This window comes from Coregonus lavaretus, assembly GCF_964263955.1.
Source record: "Coregonus lavaretus genome assembly, contig: HAP1_SCAFFOLD_713, whole genome shotgun sequence".
Taxonomy (NCBI): domain Eukaryota; kingdom Metazoa; phylum Chordata; class Actinopteri; order Salmoniformes; family Salmonidae; genus Coregonus; species Coregonus lavaretus.
Genome location: NW_028164877.1, coordinates 250,001 through 268,069, shown reverse-complemented (window position 1 = coordinate 268,069; position 18,069 = coordinate 250,001). Strand labels below are relative to the sequence as shown.

The 18,069-nt window shown below is 48.0% G+C and overlaps 1 protein-coding gene across 1 annotated transcript in view; it reads left to right on the top strand.

The window, feature by feature from the left end:
• Nucleotides 1–5,460: 5,460 nt before the first annotated feature.
• Nucleotides 5,461–18,069, top strand: part of LOC311116494 (ATP-binding cassette sub-family B member 6-like) — a gene marked incomplete at both ends in the record, with an annotated part of 48,908 nt that continues 36,299 nt past the window's right edge. The window contains 3 exons of the mRNA XM_084191573.1: nucleotides 5,461–5,546; nucleotides 6,109–6,166; nucleotides 6,293–6,397. Of these exons, the coding sequence (XP_084047699.1) occupies nucleotides 5,461–5,546; nucleotides 6,109–6,166; nucleotides 6,293–6,397 (249 nt within the window). The remainder of the gene's footprint in view (nucleotides 5,547–6,108; nucleotides 6,167–6,292; nucleotides 6,398–18,069) is intronic.

Here is an 18,069-nt window from a genome sequence, read left to right as displayed (position 1 = left end):
AGGAGTTACTGTCCCTGAGCTCCACTACACTGCTGATCTCATCCCCTGTCAAGTACAGGAGTTACTGTCCCTGAGCTCCACTACACTGCTGATCTCATCCCCTGTTAGCTACAGGAGTTACTGTCCCTGAGCTCCACTACACTGCTGATCTCATCCCCTGTTAGCTACAGGAGTTACTGTCCCTGAGCTCCACTACACTGCTGATCTCATCCCCTGTCAAGTACAGGAGTTACTGTCCCTGAGCTCCACTACACTGCTGATCTCATCCCCTGTTAGCTACAGGAGTTACTGTCCCTGAGCTCCACTACACTGCTGATCTCATCCCCTGTTAGCTACAGGAGTTACTGTCCCTGAGCTCCACTACACTGCTGATCTCATCCCCTGTTAGCTACAGGAGTTACTGTCCCTGAGCTCCACTACACTGCTGATCTCATCCCCTGTTAGCTACAGGAGTTACTGTCCCTGAGCTCCACTACACTGCTGATCTCATCCCCTGTCAGCTACAGGAGTTACTGTCCCTGAGCTCCACTACACTGCTGATCTCATCCCCTGTTAGCTACAGGAGTTACTGTCCCTGAGCTCCACTACACTGCTGATCTCATCCCCTGTTAGCTACAGGAGTTACTGTCCCTGAGCTCCACTACACTGCTGATCTCATCCCCTGTCAAGTACAGGAGTTACTGTCCCTGAGCTCCACTACACTGCTGATCTCATCCCCTGTCAAGTACAGGAGTTACTGTCCCTGAGCTCCACTACACTGCTGATCTCATCCCCTGTCAAGTACAGGAGTTACTGTCCCTGAGCTCCACTACACTGCTGATCTCATCCCCTGTTAGCTACAGGAGTTACTGTCCCTGAGCTCCACTACACTGCTGATCTCATTCCCTGTTAGCTACAGGAGTTACTGTCCCTGAGCTCCACTACACTGCTGATCTCATCCCCTGTCAAGTACAGGAGTTACTGTCCCTAAGCTCCACTACACTGCTGATCTCATCCCCTGTTAGCTACAGGAGTTACTGTCCCTGAGCTCCACTACACTGCTGATCTCATCCCCTGTTAGCTACAGGAGTTACTGTCCCTGAGCTCCACTACACTGCTGATCTCATCCCCTGTTAGCTACAGGAGTTACTGTCCCTGAGCTCCACTACACTGCTGATCTCATCCCCTGTTAGCTACAGGAGTTACTGTCCCTGAGCTCCACTACACTGCTGATCTCATCCCCTGTTAGCTACAGGAGTTACTGTCCCTGAGCTCCACTACACTGCTGATCTCATCCCCTGTTAGCTACAGGAGTTACTGTCCCTGAGCTCCACTACACTGCTGATCTCATCCCCTGTCAAGTACAGGAGTTACTGTCCCTGAGCTCCACTACACTGCTGATCTCATTCCCTGTTAGCTACAGGAGTTACTGTCCCTGAGCTCCACTACACTGCTGATCTCATCCCCTGTTAGCTACAGGAGTTACTGTCCCTGAGCTCCACTACACTGCTGATCTCATCCCCTGTTAGCTACAGGAGTTACTGTCCCTGAGCTCCACTACACTGCTGATCTCATCCCCTGTTAGCTACAGGAGTTACTGTCCCTGAGCTCCACTACACTGCTGATCTCATCCCCTGTCAAGTACAGGAGTTACTGTCCCTGAGCTCCACTACACTGCTGATCTCATCCCCTGTCAAGTACAGGAGTTACTGTCCCTGAGCTCCACTACACTGCTGATCTCATCCCCTGTCAAGTACAGGAGTTACTGTCCCTGAGCTCCACTACACTGCTGATCTCATTCCCTGTTAGCTACAGGAGTTACTGTCCCTGAGCTCCACTACACTGCTGATCTCATTCCCTGTTAGCTACAGGAGTTACTGTCCCTGAGCTCCACTACACTGCTGATCTCATCCCCTGTTAGCTACAGGAGTTACTGTCCCTGAGCTCCACTACACTGCTGATCTCATCCCCTGTCAAGTACAGGAGTTACTGTCCCTGAGCTCCACTACACTGCTGATCTCATCCCCTGTCAAGTACAGGAGTTACTGTCCCTGAGCTCCACTACACTGCTGATCTCATCCCCTGTTAGCTACAGGAGTTACTGTCCCTGAGCTCCACTACACTGCTGATCTCATCCCCTGTTAGCTACAGGAGTTACTGTCCCTGAGCTCCACTACACTGCTGATCTCATCCCCTGTTAGCTACAGGAGTTACTGTCCCTGAGCTCCACTACACTGCTGATCTCATCCCCTGTTAGCTACAGGAGTTACTGTCCCTGAGCTCCACTACACTGCTGATCTCATCCCCTGTTAGCTACAGGAGTTACTGTCCCTAAGCTCCACTACACTGCTGATCTCATCCCCTGTTAGCTACAGGAGTTACTGTCCCTGAGCTCCACTACACTGCTGATCTCATCCCCTGTCAAGTACAGGAGTTACTGTCCCTGAGCTCCACTACACTGCTGATCTCATCCCCTGTTAGCTACAGGAGTTACTGTCCCTGAGCTCCACTACACTGCTGATCTCATCCCCTGTCAAGTACAGGAGTTACTGTCCCTGAGCTCCACTACACTGCTGATCTCATCCCCTGTCAAGTACAGGAGTTACTGTCCCTGAGCTCCACTACACTGCTGATCTCATCCCCTGTTAGCTACAGGAGTTACTGTCCCTGAGCTCCACTACACTGCTGATCTCATTCCCTGTCAAGTACAGGAGTTACTGTCCCTGAGCTCCACTACACTGCTGATCTCATCCCCTGTTAGCTACAGGAGTTACTGTCCCTGAGCTCCACTACACTGCTGATCTCATCCCCTGTTAGCTACAGGAGTTACTGTCCCTGAGCTCCACTACACTGCTGATCTCATCCCCTGTTAGCTACAGGAGTTACTGTCCCTGAGCTCCACTACACTGCTGATCTCATCCCCTGTCAAGTACAGGAGTTACTGTCCCTGAGCTCCACTACACTGCTGATCTCATCCCCTGTTAGCTACAGGAGTTACTGTCCCTGAGCTCCACTACACTGCTGATCTCATCCCCTGTTAGCTACAGGAGTTACTGTCCCTGAGCTCCACTACACTGCTGATCTCATCCCCTGTTAGCTACAGGAGTTACTGTCCCTGAGCTCCACTACACTGCTGATCTCATCCCCTGTTAGCTACAGGAGTTACTGTCCCTGAGCTCCACTACACTGCTGATCTCATCCCCTGTTAGCTACAGGAGTTACTGTCCCTGAGCTCCACTACACTGCTGATCTCATCCCCTGTCAAGTACAGGAGTTACTGTCCCTGAGCTCCACTACACTGCTGATCTCATCCCCTGTCAAGTACAGGAGTTACTGTCCCTGAGCTCCACTACACTGCTGATCTCATCCCCTGTCAAGTACAGGAGTTACTGTCCCTGAGCTCCACTACACTGCTGATCTCATCCCCTGTCAAGTACAGGAGTTACTGTCCCTGAGCTCCACTACACTGCTGATCTCATCCCCTGTCAAGTACAGGAGTTACTGTCCCTGAGCTCCACTACACTGCTGATCTCATCCCCTGTTAGCTACAGGAGTTACTGTCCCTGAGCTCCACTACACTGCTGATCTCATCCCCTGTCAAGTACAGGAGTTACTGTCCCTGAGCTCCACTACACTGCTGATCTCATCCCCTGTTAGCTACAGGAGTTACTGTCCCTGAGCTCCACTACACTGCTGATCTCATCCCCTGTTAGCTACAGGAGTTACTGTCCCTGAGCTCCACTACACTGCTGATCTCATCCCCTGTTAGCTACAGGAGTTACTGTCCCTGAGCTCCACTACACTGCTGATCTCATCCCCTGTTAGCTACAGGAGTTACTGTCCCTGAGCTCCACTACACTGCTGATCTCATCCCCTGTTAGCGACAGGAGTTACTGTCCCTGAGCTCCACTACACTGCTGATCTCATCCCCTGTTAGCTACAGGAGTTACTGTCCCTGAGCTCCACTACACTGCTGATCTCATCCCCTGTCAAGTACAGGAGTTACTGTCCCTGAGCTCCACTACACTGCTGATCTCATCCCCTGTCAAGTACAGGAGTTACTGTCCCTGAGCTCCACTACACTGCTGATCTCATCCCCTGTCAAGTACAGGAGTTACTGTCCCTGAGCTCCACTACACTGCTGATCTCATCCCCTGTCAAGTACAGGAGTTACTGTCCCTGAGCTCCACTACACTGCTGATCTCATCCCCTGTTAGCTACAGGAGTTACTGTCCCTGAGCTCCACTACACTGCTGATCTCATCCCCTGTCAAGTACAGGAGTTACTGTCCCTGAGCTCCACTACACTGCTGATCTCATCCCCTGTTAGCTACAGGAGTTACTGTCCCTGAGCTCCACTACACTGCTGATCTCATCCCCTGTCAAGTACAGGAGTTACTGTCCCTGAGCTCCACTACACTGCTGATCTCATCCCCTGTTAGCTACAGGAGTTACTGTCCCTGAGCTCCACTACACTGCTGATCTCATCCCCTGTTAGCTACAGGAGTTACTGTCCCTGAGCTCCACTACACTGCTGATCTCATCCCCTGTTAGCGACAGGAGTTACTGTCCCTGAGCTCCACTACACTGCTGATCTCATCCCCTGTCAAGTACAGGAGTTACTGTCCCTGAGCTCCACTACACTGCTGATCTCATCCCCTGTCAAGTACAGGAGTTACTGTCCCTGAGCTCCACTACACTGCTGATCTCATCCCCTGTCAAGTACAGGAGTTACTGTCCCTGAGCTCCACTACACTGCTGATCTCATCCCCTGTTAGCTACAGGAGTTACTGTCCCTGAGCTCCACTACACTGCTGATCTCATCCCCTGTTAGCTACAGGAGTTACTGTCCCTGAGCTCCACTACACTGCTGATCTCATCCCCTGTTAGCTACAGGAGTTACTGTCCCTGAGCTCCACTACACTGCTGATCTCATCCCCTGTCAAGTACAGGAGTTACTGTCCCTGAGCTCCACTACACTGCTGATCTCATCCCCTGTTAGCTACAGGAGTTACTGTCCCTGAGCTCCACTACACTGCTGATCTCATCCCCTGTTAGCTACAGGAGTTACTGTCCCTGAGCTCCACTACACTGCTGATCTCATCCCCTGTCAAGTACAGGAGTTACTGTCCCTGAGCTCCACTACACTGCTGATCTCATCCCCTGTTAGCTACAGGAGTTACTGTCCCTGAGCTCCACTACACTGCTGATCTCATCCCCTGTTAGCTACAGGAGTTACTGTCCCTGAGCTCCACTACACTGCTGATGTCACTGCGGCGGCAGGTAGCTTAGTGGTTAAGAGCGTTGTGCCAGTAACCGAAAGGTCGCTGGTTCTAATCCCCGAGCCGACTAGGTGAAAAATCTGTCGATGTGCCCTTGAGCAAGGCACTTAACCCTAATTGCTCCTGTAATTCGCTCTGGATAAGAGCGTCTGCTAAATGACTAATTATTTATTATCCCCTGTCATGTTTGTCTTGTCCAGGTGAAAGACGATGTCAGTTCTACAGAGCTGCTGTTGACAGCAGGCGAGGTGAAGTTTCAGAACGTGTGCTTCAGCTACACTGAGGGGTAGGTCATAAAAACATGTGTAGGTCATCTCTGATGTCATGACAATGCGTGTAGTTCATCTCTGATGTCATGACAATCTGTGTAGTTCATCTCTGATGTCACGAGAATGTGTAGCTCAGTTGGTAGAGCATGGCGTTTGCAACGCCAGGGTTGTGGGTTCATTTCCCATGGGGGGCCAGTATGAAAAATGTATGCACTCACTAACTGTAAGTTGCTCTGGATAAGAGCGTCTGCTAAATGACTAAAATGTAAAAATGTAATGAGAATGTGTAGGTCATCTCTGATGTCATGAGAATGTTTGTAGTTCATCTCTGATATGGACATAGTCTCTCATGACAGACGATAGGTAACAGTAACAGGTGGATAGTCGTGGGCGGAGCAGAACAGAGCTTGTACTACAGCTAAGCATCACCCTGTCATTGGCCTTCACGTATCAACTTAGATTCTCCAGTTGTAAAACTCTTGGCATTCAACTCATGACGTACTGTAATGTAATGTGTGTGTGCATCATGAGTACTTCATCAGATGAAGTAGGACTGTGTATCTGTGTTGCTGTCCTCAGGAATGTGATTCTCAGGGGCGTATCGTTCACTGTGATTGCCGGCCAGACTGTTGCTCTGGTAGGTTCAACACTTCAGATAGCCATTCCTTACTTACATAAACTAACATGTGCATAAAAACACATGACCTCCACTTTTCAGATACCCCCACATTTTAACATCCACATGTCCTACGTGTGTCTGCAGGTGGGTCAGTCTGGTTCAGGTAAAAGCACTATCCTCCGTCTACTGTTTCGCTTTTACGACATCCAGGGAGGCTGCATCCGTATTGACGGACAGGACATATCCAAGGTGAGCAAACTCAATAGGGTCTATATACAGTACCTACTCATTCCAGGGTTTTTCTTTATTTGTACTATTTTCTACATTGTAGAATAATAGTGAAGACATCAAAACTATGAAATAACACATATGGAATCATGTAGTAACCAAAAAAGTGTTAAACAAATCAAAATATATTTTATATTTTAGATTCTTCAAAGTAGCCACCCTTTGCCTTGATGACAGTTTTGCACACTCTTGGCATTCTCTCAACCAGCTTCATGAGGTAGTCACCTGGAATGCATTTCAATTAACAGGTGTGCCTTGTTAAAAGTTCATTTGTGGAATTTCTTTCCTTCTTAATGCGTTTGAGCCAATTAGTTGTGTTTTGACAAGGTAGGGGTGGTATACAGAAGATAGCCCTATTTGGTAAAAGACCAAGTCCATATTATGGCAAGAACAGCTCAAATAAGCAAAGAGAAACGACAGTCCATCATTACTTTAAGACATGAAGGTCAGTCAATCCGGAAAACTTCAAGAACTTTGACTCTAATGTATTGAATAGTAATTTAATTATAATAGTTGTACTGGTGTAATGGCTCATAGAAGAAGAAGAGACGAGTGATTATACACAGACTGCTGGGCTGGAGCGATGTTTCAGTGTCTCCTAACAATATGTTTCAGTGTCTCCTAACAATATGTTTCAGTGTCTCCTAACAATATGTTTCAGTGTCTCCTAACAATATGTTTCAGTGTCTCCTAACAATATGTTTCAGTGTCTCCTAACAATATGTTTCAGTGTCTCCTAACTATATGTTTCAGTGTCTCTCGGTGTCTGTCTCCTAACAATATGTTTCCGTGTCTCCTAACAATATGTTTCAGTGTCTCCTAACAATATGTTTCAGTGTCTCCTAACTATATGTTTCAGTGTCTCTCGGTGTCTGTCTCCTAACAATATGTTTCAGTGTCTCCTAACAATATGTTTCAGTGTCTCCTAACAATATGTTTCCGTGTCTCCTAACAATATGTTTCTGTGTCTCCTAACAATATGTTTCAGTGTCTCCTAACAATATGTTTCAGTGTCTCCTAACAATATGTTTCCGTGTCTCCTAACAATATGTTTCAGTGTCTCCTAACAATATGTTTCAGTGTCTCCTAACAATATGTTTCAGTGTCTCCTAACAATATGTTTCAGTGTCTCCTAACAATATGTTTCAGTGTCTCCTAACTATATGTTTCAGTGTCTCTCGTTGTCTGTCTCCTAACAATGTGTTTCAGTGTCTCTCGGTGTCTGTCTCCTAACAATATGTTTCAGTGTCTCTCGGTGTCTGTCTCCTAACAATATGTTTCAGTGTCTCTCGGTGTCTGTCTCCTAACAATGTGTTTCAGTGTCTCTCGGTGTCTGTCTCCTAACCAAGTCAAGCTGCCCCATGTGAATAAATCATTGAGAAAGGAAGGCTTGTAAATAATGAATAAATAACTTTTATTCTGATGTGTTGTCGTCGGTCTAAAGTAGTGCACTACATAGGGGATAGGGTGCCATTCTCTGGTCTAAAGTAGTGCACTACATAGGGGATAGGGTGCCATTCTCTGGTCTAAAGTAGTGCACTACATAGGGGATAGGGTGCCATTCTCTGGTCTAAAGTAGTGCACTATATAGGGAATAGGAGGCCATTTTTTAAATTTTTTTATTTCACCTTTATTTAACCAGGTAAGCCAGTTGAGAACAAGTTCTCATTTACAACTGCGACCTGGCCAAGATAAAGCAAAGCAGTGCAATAAAAACAACAACACAGAGTTACATATGGGGTAAAAAAAAAAAAAAACATAAAGTCAAAAATACAACAGAAAATATATATACAGTGTGTGCAAATGTAGCAAGTTATGGAGGTAAGGCTCTAGTGCAAAATAATTACAATTAGTATTAACACTGGAATGCTAGATGTGCAAGAGATTATGTGCAAATAGAGATACTGGGGTGCAAAAGAGCAAAAAAAATAACCATATAGGGATGAGGTAGTTGGGTGGGCTAATTTCAGATGGGCTGTGTACAGGTGCAGTGATCGGTAAGGTGCTCTGACAACTGATGCTTAAAGTTAGTGAGGGAGATAAGAGTCTCCAGCTTCAGAGATTTTTGCAATTCGTTCCAGTCATTGGCAGCAGAGAACTGGAAGGAATGGCGGCCAAAGGAGGTGTTGGCTTTGGGAATGACCAGTGAGATATACCTGCTGGAGCGCAGACTACGGGTGGGTGCTGCTATGGTGACCAATGAGCTAAGATAAGGCGGGGATTTGCCTAGCAGTGATTTATAGATGACCTGGAGCCAGTGGGTTTGACGACGAACATGTAGTGAGGGCCAGCCAACGAGAGCGTACAGGTCACAGTGGTGGGTAGTGTATGGGGCTTTGGAGACAAAACGGATGGCACTGTGATAGACTACATCCAATTTGCTGAGTAGAGTGTTGGAGGCTATTTTGTAAATGACATCGCCGAAGTCAAGGACCGGTAGGATAGTCAGTTTTACGAGGGCATGTTTGGCAGCATGAGTGAAGGAGGCTTTGTTGCGAAATAGGAAGCCGATTCTAGATTTAACTTTGGATTGGAGATTCTTAATGTGAGTCTGGAAGGAGAGTTTACAGTCTAACCAGACACCTAGGTATTTGTAGTTGTCCACATACTCTAGGTCAGACCCGTCGAGAGTGGTGATTCTAGTCGGGTGGGCGGGTGCCAGCAGCGTTCGATTGAAAAGCATGCATTTAGTTTTACTAGTGTTTAAGAGCAGTTGGAGGCTACTGAAGGAGTGTTGTATGGCATTGAAGCTCGTTTGGAGGTTTGTTAACACAGTGTCCAATGAAGGGCCAGATGTATACAAAATGGTGTCGTCTGCGTAGAGGTGGATCTGAGAGTCACCAGCAGCAAGAGCGACATCATTGATATACACGGAGAAAAGTGTCGGCCCAAGAATTGAACCATGTGGCACCCCCATAGAGACTGCCATAGGTCCAGACAACAGGCCCTCCGATTTGACACACTGAACTCTATCTGAGAAGTAGTTGGCGAACCAGGCGAGGCAGTCATTTGAGAAACCAAGGCTATTTAGTCTGCCAATAAGAATGCGGTGGTTGACAGAGTCGAAAGCCTTGGCCAGGTCGATGAAGACGGCTGCACAGTACTGTCTATTATCAATCGCGGTTATAATATCGTTTAGGACCTTGAGCGTGGCTGAAGTGCACCCATGACCAGCTCGGAAACCGGATTGCATAGCGGAGAAGGTACGGTGGTATTCGAAATGGTCGGTGATCTGTTTGTTAACTTGGCTTTCAAATACTTTCGAAAGGCAGGGCAGGATGGATATAGGTCTGTAGCAGTTTGGATCTAGAGTGTCACCCCCTTTGAAGAGGGGGATGACCGCGGCAGCTTTCCAATCTCTGGGGATCTCAGACGTTACGAAAGAGAGGTTGAACAGACTAGTAATAGGGGTTGCGACAATTTCGGCGGCTAGTTTTAGAAAGAATGGGTCCAGATTGTCTAGCCCAGCTGATTTGTAGGGGTCCAGATTTTGCAGCTCTTTCAGAACATCAGCTGTCTGAATTTGTGTGAAGGAGAAGCGGGGGGGGGCATGGGCAAGTTGCAGCGGAGGGTGCAGAGTTGGTGGCCGGGGTAGTGGTAGCCAGGTGGAAAGCATGGCCAGCCGTAGCAAAATGCTTGTTGAAATTCTCGATTATTGCAGATTTATCGGTGGTGATAGTGTTTCCTAGCCTCAGTGCAGTGGGCAGCTGGGAGGAAGTGCTCTTATTCTCCATGGACTTTACAGTGTCCCAAAAGTTTTTGGAGTTAGTGCTACAGGATGCAAATTTCTGTTTGAAAAAGCACCATGGTCTTGTAACGGATGCGAGCTTCAACTGGAAGCCAGTGGAGTGTGCGGAGGAGGGGGGTGACGTGAGAGAACTTGGGAAGGTTGAACACCAGACGGGCTGCGGCATTCTGGATGAGTTGTAGGGGTTTAATGGCACATGCAGGGAGGCCAGCCAACAGCGAGTTGCAGTAATCCAGACGGGAGATGACAAGTGCCTGGATTAGGACCTGTGCCGCTTCCTGTGTAAGGCAGGGTCGTACTCTCCGAATGTTGTAGAGCATGAACCTGCAGGATCGGGTCACCGCCTTGATGTTAGCGGAGAACGACAGGGTGTTGTCCAGGGTCACGCCAAGGCTCTTCGCACTCTGGGAGGAGGACACAACGGAGTTGTCAACCGTGATGGCGAGATCATGGAACGGGCAGTCCTTCCCCGGGAGGAAGAGCAGCTCCGTCTTGCCAGGGTTCAGCTTGAGGTGGTGATCCGTCATCCATACTGATATGTCTGCCAGACATGCAGAGATGCGATTCGCCACCTGGTTATCAGAAGGGGGAAAGGAGAAGATTAGTTGTGTATCGTCAGCGTAGCAATGATAGGAGAGGCCATGTGAGGATATGACAGAGCCAAGTGACTTGGTGTATAGGGAGAATAGGAGAGGGCCTAGAACTGAGCCCTGGGGGACACCAGTGGTGAGAGCACGTGGTGCGGAGACAGCTTCTCGCCACGCCACTTGGTAGGAGCGACCGGTCAGGTAGGACGCAATCCAGGAGTGAGCCGCGCCGGAGATGCCCAGCTCGGAGAGGGTGGAGAGGAGGATCTGATGGTTCACAGTATCAAAGGCAGCAGACAGGTCTAGAAGGACAAGAGCAGAGGAGAGAGAGTTAGCTTTAGCAGTGCGGAGAGCCTCCGTGACACAGAGAAGAGCAGTCTCAGTTGAATGACCAGTCCTGAAACCTGACTGGTTTGGATCAAGAAGGTCATTCTGAGAGAGATAGCAAGAGAGTTGGCTAAAGACGGCACGCTCAATAGTTTTGGAAAGAAAAGAAAGAAGGGATACTGGTCTGTAGTTGTTGACATCAGTGGGATCCAGTGTTGGTTTTTTGAGAAGGGGTGCAACTCTCACTCTCTTGAAGACGGAAGGGACATAGCCAGCGGTCAAGGATGAGTTGATCAGCGAGGTGAGGTAGGGGAGAAGGTCACCGGAGATGGTCTGGAGAAGAGAGGAGGGGATGGGGTCAAGCGGGCAGGTTGTTGGGCGGCCTGCAGTCACAAGTCGCAGGATTTTATCTGGAGAGAGAGGGGAGAAAGAAGTCAAAGCATAGGGTAGGGCAGTGTGAGTAGGACCAGCAGTGTCATTAGACTTAACAAACGAGGATCGGATGTCGTCAACCTTCTTTTCAAAGTGGTTGACGAAGTCATCCACAGAGAGAGAGGAGGGGGGGGGGGGGGTTGAGGATTCAGCAGGGAGGAGAATGTGGCAAAGAGCTTCCTAGGGTTAGAGGCAGATGCTTGGAATTTAGAGTGGTATAAAGTGGCCTTAGCAGCAGAAACAGATGAAGAAAATGTAGAGAGGAGGGAGTGAAAAGATGCCAGGTCGGCAGGGAGTTTAGTTTTCTTCCATTTCCGCTCCGCTGCCCGGAGCTCTGTTCTGTGAGCTCGCAATGAGTCATCAAGCCACGGAGCTGGAGGGGAGGACCGAGCCGGCCGGGAGGATAGGGGACACAGAGAGTCAAAGGATGCAGAAAGGGAGGAGAGGAGGGTTGAGGAGGCAGAATCAGGAGATTGGAGGGAGAAGGATTGAGCAGAGGGAAGAGATGATAGGATGGAAGAGGAGAGAGTAGTGGGAGAGAGAGAGCGAAGGTTGCGGCGGCGCATTACCATCTGTGTAGGGGCAGAGTGAGTAGTGTTGGAGGAGAGCGAGAGAGAAAAGGAAACAAAGTAGTGGTCGGAGACATGGAGGGGAGTTGCAGTGAGATTAGTAGAAGAGCAGCATCTAGTAAAGATGAGGTCAAGCGTATTGCCTGCCTTGTGAGTAGGGGGGGACGGTGAGAGGGTGAGGTCAAAAGAGGAGAGGAGTGGAAAGAAGGAGGCAGAGAGAAATGAGTCAAATGTAGACGTAGGGAGGTTGAAATCCCCCAAAACTGTGAGGGGTGAGCCATCCTCAGGAAAGGAACTTATCAAGGCGTCAAGCTCATTGATGAACTCTCCAAGGGAACCTGGAGGGCGATAGATGACAAGGATATTAAGCTTAAATGGGCTAGTGACTGTGACAGCATGGAATTCAAATGAGGAGATAGACAGATGGGTTAGGGGAAAAATTGAGAATGTCCACTTGGGAGAGATGAGGATTCCTGTGCCACCACCCCTCTGACCAGATGCTCTCGGGGTATGCGAGAACACATGGTCAGACGAGGAGAGAGCAGTATGCCACAGGATGTTTTTGTGCTGGTCAAGGGCAGTCAAGTCTGAGGAGAACCAGGGGCTATATCTGTTCTTAGTTCTGTATTTTTTGAATGGGGCATGTTTATTTAAGATTGAGAGGAAATTACTTTTAAGGAACAACCAGGCATCCTCTACTGACGGAATGAGATCTATATCCATCCAGTATACCTGGGCCAGGTCAATTAGGAAGGCCTGCTCGCTAAAGTGTTTTAGGGAGCGTTTGACAGTGATGAGGGGTGGTCGTTTGACCGCGGACCCGTTACGGACGCAGGCAATGAGGCAGTGATCGCTGAGATCCTGGTTGAAGACAGCTGAGGTGTATTTAGAGGGTAAGTTAGTCAGGATGATATCTATGAGGGTACCCATGTTTACGGATTTAGGGTTGTACCTGGTAGGTTCGTTGATAATTTGCGTGAGATTGAGGGCATCTAGTTTGGATTGTAGGATGGCCGGGGTATTAAGCATATCCCAATTTAGGTCACCAAGCAGTACGAACTCGGAGGATAAATGGGGGGCAATCAATTCACATATTGTGTCCAGGGCACAGCTGGGGGCTGAGGGGGGTCTGTAGCAAGCGGCAACAGTGAGAGACTTATTTCTGGAAAGGTGGATTTTTTGAAGTAGAAGCTCAAACTGTTTGGGCACAGACCTGGATAGTATGATAGAGCTCTGCAGGCTATCTCTACAGTAGATTGCAACTCCACCCCCTTTGGCAGTTCTATCTAGACGGAAAATGTTATAGTTGGGGATGGAAATTTCTGAATTTTTGGTGGCCTTCCTAAGCCAGGATTCAGACACTGCTAGAACATCAGGGTTGGCGGAGTGTGCTAACGCAGTGAATAACTCAAACTTAGGAAGTAGACTTCTGATATTTACGTGCAATAAACCAAGACTTTTGCGATTACAGAAGTCAGCAAATGATAGCGCCTGGGGAGTAGGAGTGATACTGAGGGCTGCAGGGCCTGGGTTAGCCTCTACATCACCAGAGGAACAGAGGAGGACTAGAATAAGGATACGGCTAAAGGCTTTAAGAACTGGTCTTCTAGTGCTTTGGGTACATAGAATAAAGGGGGCAGATTTCCGGGCGTTGTAGAAAAGATTCAGGGCATTATGTACAGACAAGGATATGGAAGGATATGAGTAAAGTGGAGGTAAACCTAAGCGTTGGGTAACAATGAAAGAGATAGCATCACTGGAGGCACCAATTGAGTCGGTCTCCGCGTGTATGGGGGGTGGGACAAAGGAGCTATCTAAGGCAGGTTTAGCTGGGCTGGGGGATCTACAGTGAAATAGTACAATTAGAAATAACCGAAACAACAATAAGCTAACCATGTTGACAAGGTAGAGAGGCATAAAGCAATCACAGGTGTAATTTGAGAGAGCTAAGACAACAGCTGGTAATGACGACACAGTTTGGGCTGAGGCTAAACATAAACAGGATGCAGTACCGTAAAAAGGAACAGTCCAGCAGACATCAGCTGTATAGCTGAGTTATCATAAGGTCCGGTGAACAGCAATAGGATAGTTCGGAGGCTGCTAAAGCACTAGCGAGTAAGAGGCCACGGCTAGCGTGTGCTAGCGGGCCGGGGCTAGCAGATGGAATCTTCGTGGTCAACGTCGTAACCATATCAGACGATTTCGTCGGCAGACCAGTCGTGTAGGATCGGCGGGGCTCTGTGTCAACACTAGGTGGTCACGTCCGGTTGACAGAGAGGTAGATAGCCGGGAGATGGGCCTAGATCAGGATGATTAGCCAGACCACAACGTCCATTTTGTTGCAGCTAGCTGGTAGCGATGAATCCGGAGTTAAAGGTCCAGTGATTCAGTGATTCCGGCAGAAAAACCGATATGTTCTGGGTTGATAACGCGCTGTGCAGACTGGCCGAATAATAGTCCAGACTAGAGCTGGCTGGTAGGTGGTGCAGGCCACGGACAATGGTGAAAAACCGCTAACGGTGGCTGATACCATTCTCTGGTCTAAAGTAGTGCACTATATAGGGGATAGGGTGCCATTCTCTGGTCTAAAGTAGTGCACTATATAGGGAATAGGGGGCCATTCTCTGGTCTAAAGTAGTGCACTATATAGGGAATAGGGGGCCATTCTCTGGTCTAAAGTAGTGCACTATATAGGGAATAGGGGGCCATTCTCTGGTCTAAAGTATTGCACTACATAGGGGATAGGGTGCCATTCTCTGGTCTAAAGTAGTGCACTACATAGGGGATAGGGTGCCATTCTCTGGTCTAAAGTAGTGCACTATATAGGGAATAGGGTGCCATTCTCTGGTCTAAAGTAGTGCACTACATAGGGAAGAGGGGGCCATTCTCTGGTCTAAAGTAGTGCACTATATAGGGAATAGGGTGCCATTCTCTGGTCTAAAGTAGTGCACTATATAGGGGATAGGGTGCCATTCTCTGGTCTAAAGTAGTGCACTACATAGGGGATAGGATGCCATTCTCTGGTCTAAAGTAGTGCACTACATAGGGGATAGGGTGCCATTCTCTGGTCTAAAGTAGTGCACTACATAGGGAATAGGGGGCCATTCTCTGGTCTAAAGTAGTGCACTATATAGGGAATAGGGTTCCATTCTCTGGTCTAAAGTAGTGCACTATATAGGGAATAGGGGGCCATTCTCTGGTCTAAAGTAGTGCACTATATAGGGAATAGGGGGCCATTCTCTGGTCTAAAGTATTGCACTACATAGGGGATAGGGGGCCATTCTCTGGTCTAAAGTAGTGCACTATATAGGGAATAGGGGGCCATTCTCTGGTCTAAAGTAGTGCACTACATAGGGGATAGAGGGCCATTCTCTGGTCTAAAGTAGTGCACTATATAGGGAATAGGGTTCCATTCTCTGGTCTAAAGTAGTGCACTATATAGGGAATAGGGGGCCATTCTCTGGTCTAAAGTAGTGCACTACATAGGGGATAGGGTGCCATTCTCTGGTCTAAAGTAGTGCACTATATAGGGAATAGGGGGCCATTCTCTGGTCTAAAGTAGTGCACTATATAGGGAATAGGGGGCCATTCTCTGGTCTAAAGTAGTGCACTATATAGGGAATAGGGGGCCATTCTCTGGTCTAAAGTAGTGCACTACATAGGGGATAGGGTGCCATTCTCTGGTCTAAAGTAGTGCACTATATAGGGAATAGGGGGCCATTCTCTGGTCTAAAGTAGTGCACTACATAGGGGATAGGATGCCATTCTCTGGTCTAAAGTAGTGCACTACATAGGGGATAGGGTGCCATTCTCTGGTCTAAAGTAGTGCACTACATAGGGAATAGGGGGCCATTCTCTGGTCTAAAGTAGTGCACTACATAGGGGATAGGGTGCCATTCTCTGGTCTAAAGTAGTGCACTACATAGGGGATAGGGTGCCATTCTCTGGTCTAAAGTAGTGCACTATATAGGGAATAGGGGGCCATTCTCTGGTCTCAAGTATTGCACTACATAGGGGATAGGTTGCCATTCTCTGGTCTAAAGTAGTGCACTACATAGGGGATAGGGTGCCATTCTCTGGTCTAAAGTAGTGCACTATATAGGGAATAGGGGGCCATTCTCTGGTCTAAAGTAGTGCACTACATAGGGAAGAGGGGGCCATTCTCTGGTCTAAAGTAGTGCACTATATAGGGAATAGGGGGCCATTCTCTGGTCTAAAGTAGTGCACTATATAGGGAATAGGGTTCCATTCTCTGGTCTAAAGTAGTGCACTATATAGGGAATAGGGGGCCATTCTCTGGTCTAAAGTAGTGCACTACATAGGGGATAGGGTGCCATTCTCTGGTCTAAAGTAGTGCACTATATAGGGAATAGGGGGCCATTCTCTGGTCTAAAGTAGTGCACTATATAGGGAATAGGGGGCCATTCTCTGGTCTAAAGTAGTGCACTATATAGGGAATAGGGGGCCATTCTCTGGTCTAAAGTAGTGCACTACATAGGGGATAGGGTGCCATTCTCTGGTCTAAAGTAGTGCACCATATAGGGAATAGGGGGCCATTCTCTGGTCTAAAGTAGTGCACTACATAGGGGATAGGATGCCATTCTCTGGTCTAAAGTAGTGCACTACATAGGGGATAGGGTGCCATTCTCTGGTCTAAAGTAGTGCACTACATAGGGAATAGGGGGCCATTCTCTGGTCTAAAGTAGTGCACTACATAGGGGATAGGGTGCCATTCTCTGGTCTAAAGTAGTGCACTACATAGGGGATAGGGTGCCATTCTCTGGTCTAAAGTAGTGCACTATATAGGGAATAGGGTTCCATTCTCTGGTCTAAAGTAGTGCACTATATAGGGAATAGGGGGCCATTCTCTGGTCTAAAGTAGTGCACTACATAGGGGATAGGGTGCCATTCTCTGGTCTAAAGTAGTGCACTATATAGGGAATAGGGGGCCATTCTCTGGTCTAAAGTAGTGCACTATATAGGGAATAGGGGGCCATTCTCTGGTCTAAAGTAGTGCACTATATAGGGAATAGGGGGCCATTCTCTGGTCTAAAGTAGTGCACTACATAGGGGATAGAGGGCCATTCTCTGGTCTAAAGTAGTGCACTATATAGGGAATAGGGTTCCATTCTCTGGTCTAAAGTAGTGCACTATATAGGGAATAGGGGGCCATTCTCTGGTCTAAAGTAGTGCACTACATAGGGGATAGGGTGCCATTCTCTGGTCTAAAGTAGTGCACTATATAGGGAATAGGGGGCCATTCTCTGGTCTAAAGTAGTGCACTATATAGGGAATAGGGGGCCATTCTCTGGTCTAAAGTAGTGCACTATATAGGGAATAGGGGGCCATTCTCTGGTCTAAAGTAGTGCACTACATAGGGGATAGGGTGCCATTCTCTGGTCTAAAGTAGTGCACTATATAGGGAATAGGGGGCCATTCTCTGGTCTAAAGTAGTGCACTACATAGGGGATAGGATGCCATTCTCTGGTCTAAAGTAGTGCACTACATAGGGGATAGGGTGCCATTCTCTGGTCTAAAGTAGTGCACTACATAGGGAATAGGGGGCCATTCTCTGGTCTAAAGTAGTGCACTACATAGGGGATAGGGTGCCATTCTCTGGTCTAAAGTAGTGCACTACATAGGGGATAGGGTGCCATTCTCTGGTCTAAAGTAGTGCACTATATAGGGAATAGGGGGCCATTCTCTGGTCTCAAGTATTGCACTACATAGGGGATAGGTTGCCATTCTCTGGTCTAAAGTAGTGCACTACATAGGGGATAGGGTGCCATTCTCTGGTCTAAAGTAGTGCACTATATAGGGAATAGGGGGCCATTCTCTGGTCTAAAGTAGTGCACTACATAGGGAAGAGGGGGCCATTCTCTGGTCTAAAGTAGTGCACTATATAGGGAATAGGGGGCCATTCTCTGGTCTAAAGTAGTGCACTATATAGGGAATAGGGTTCCATTCTCT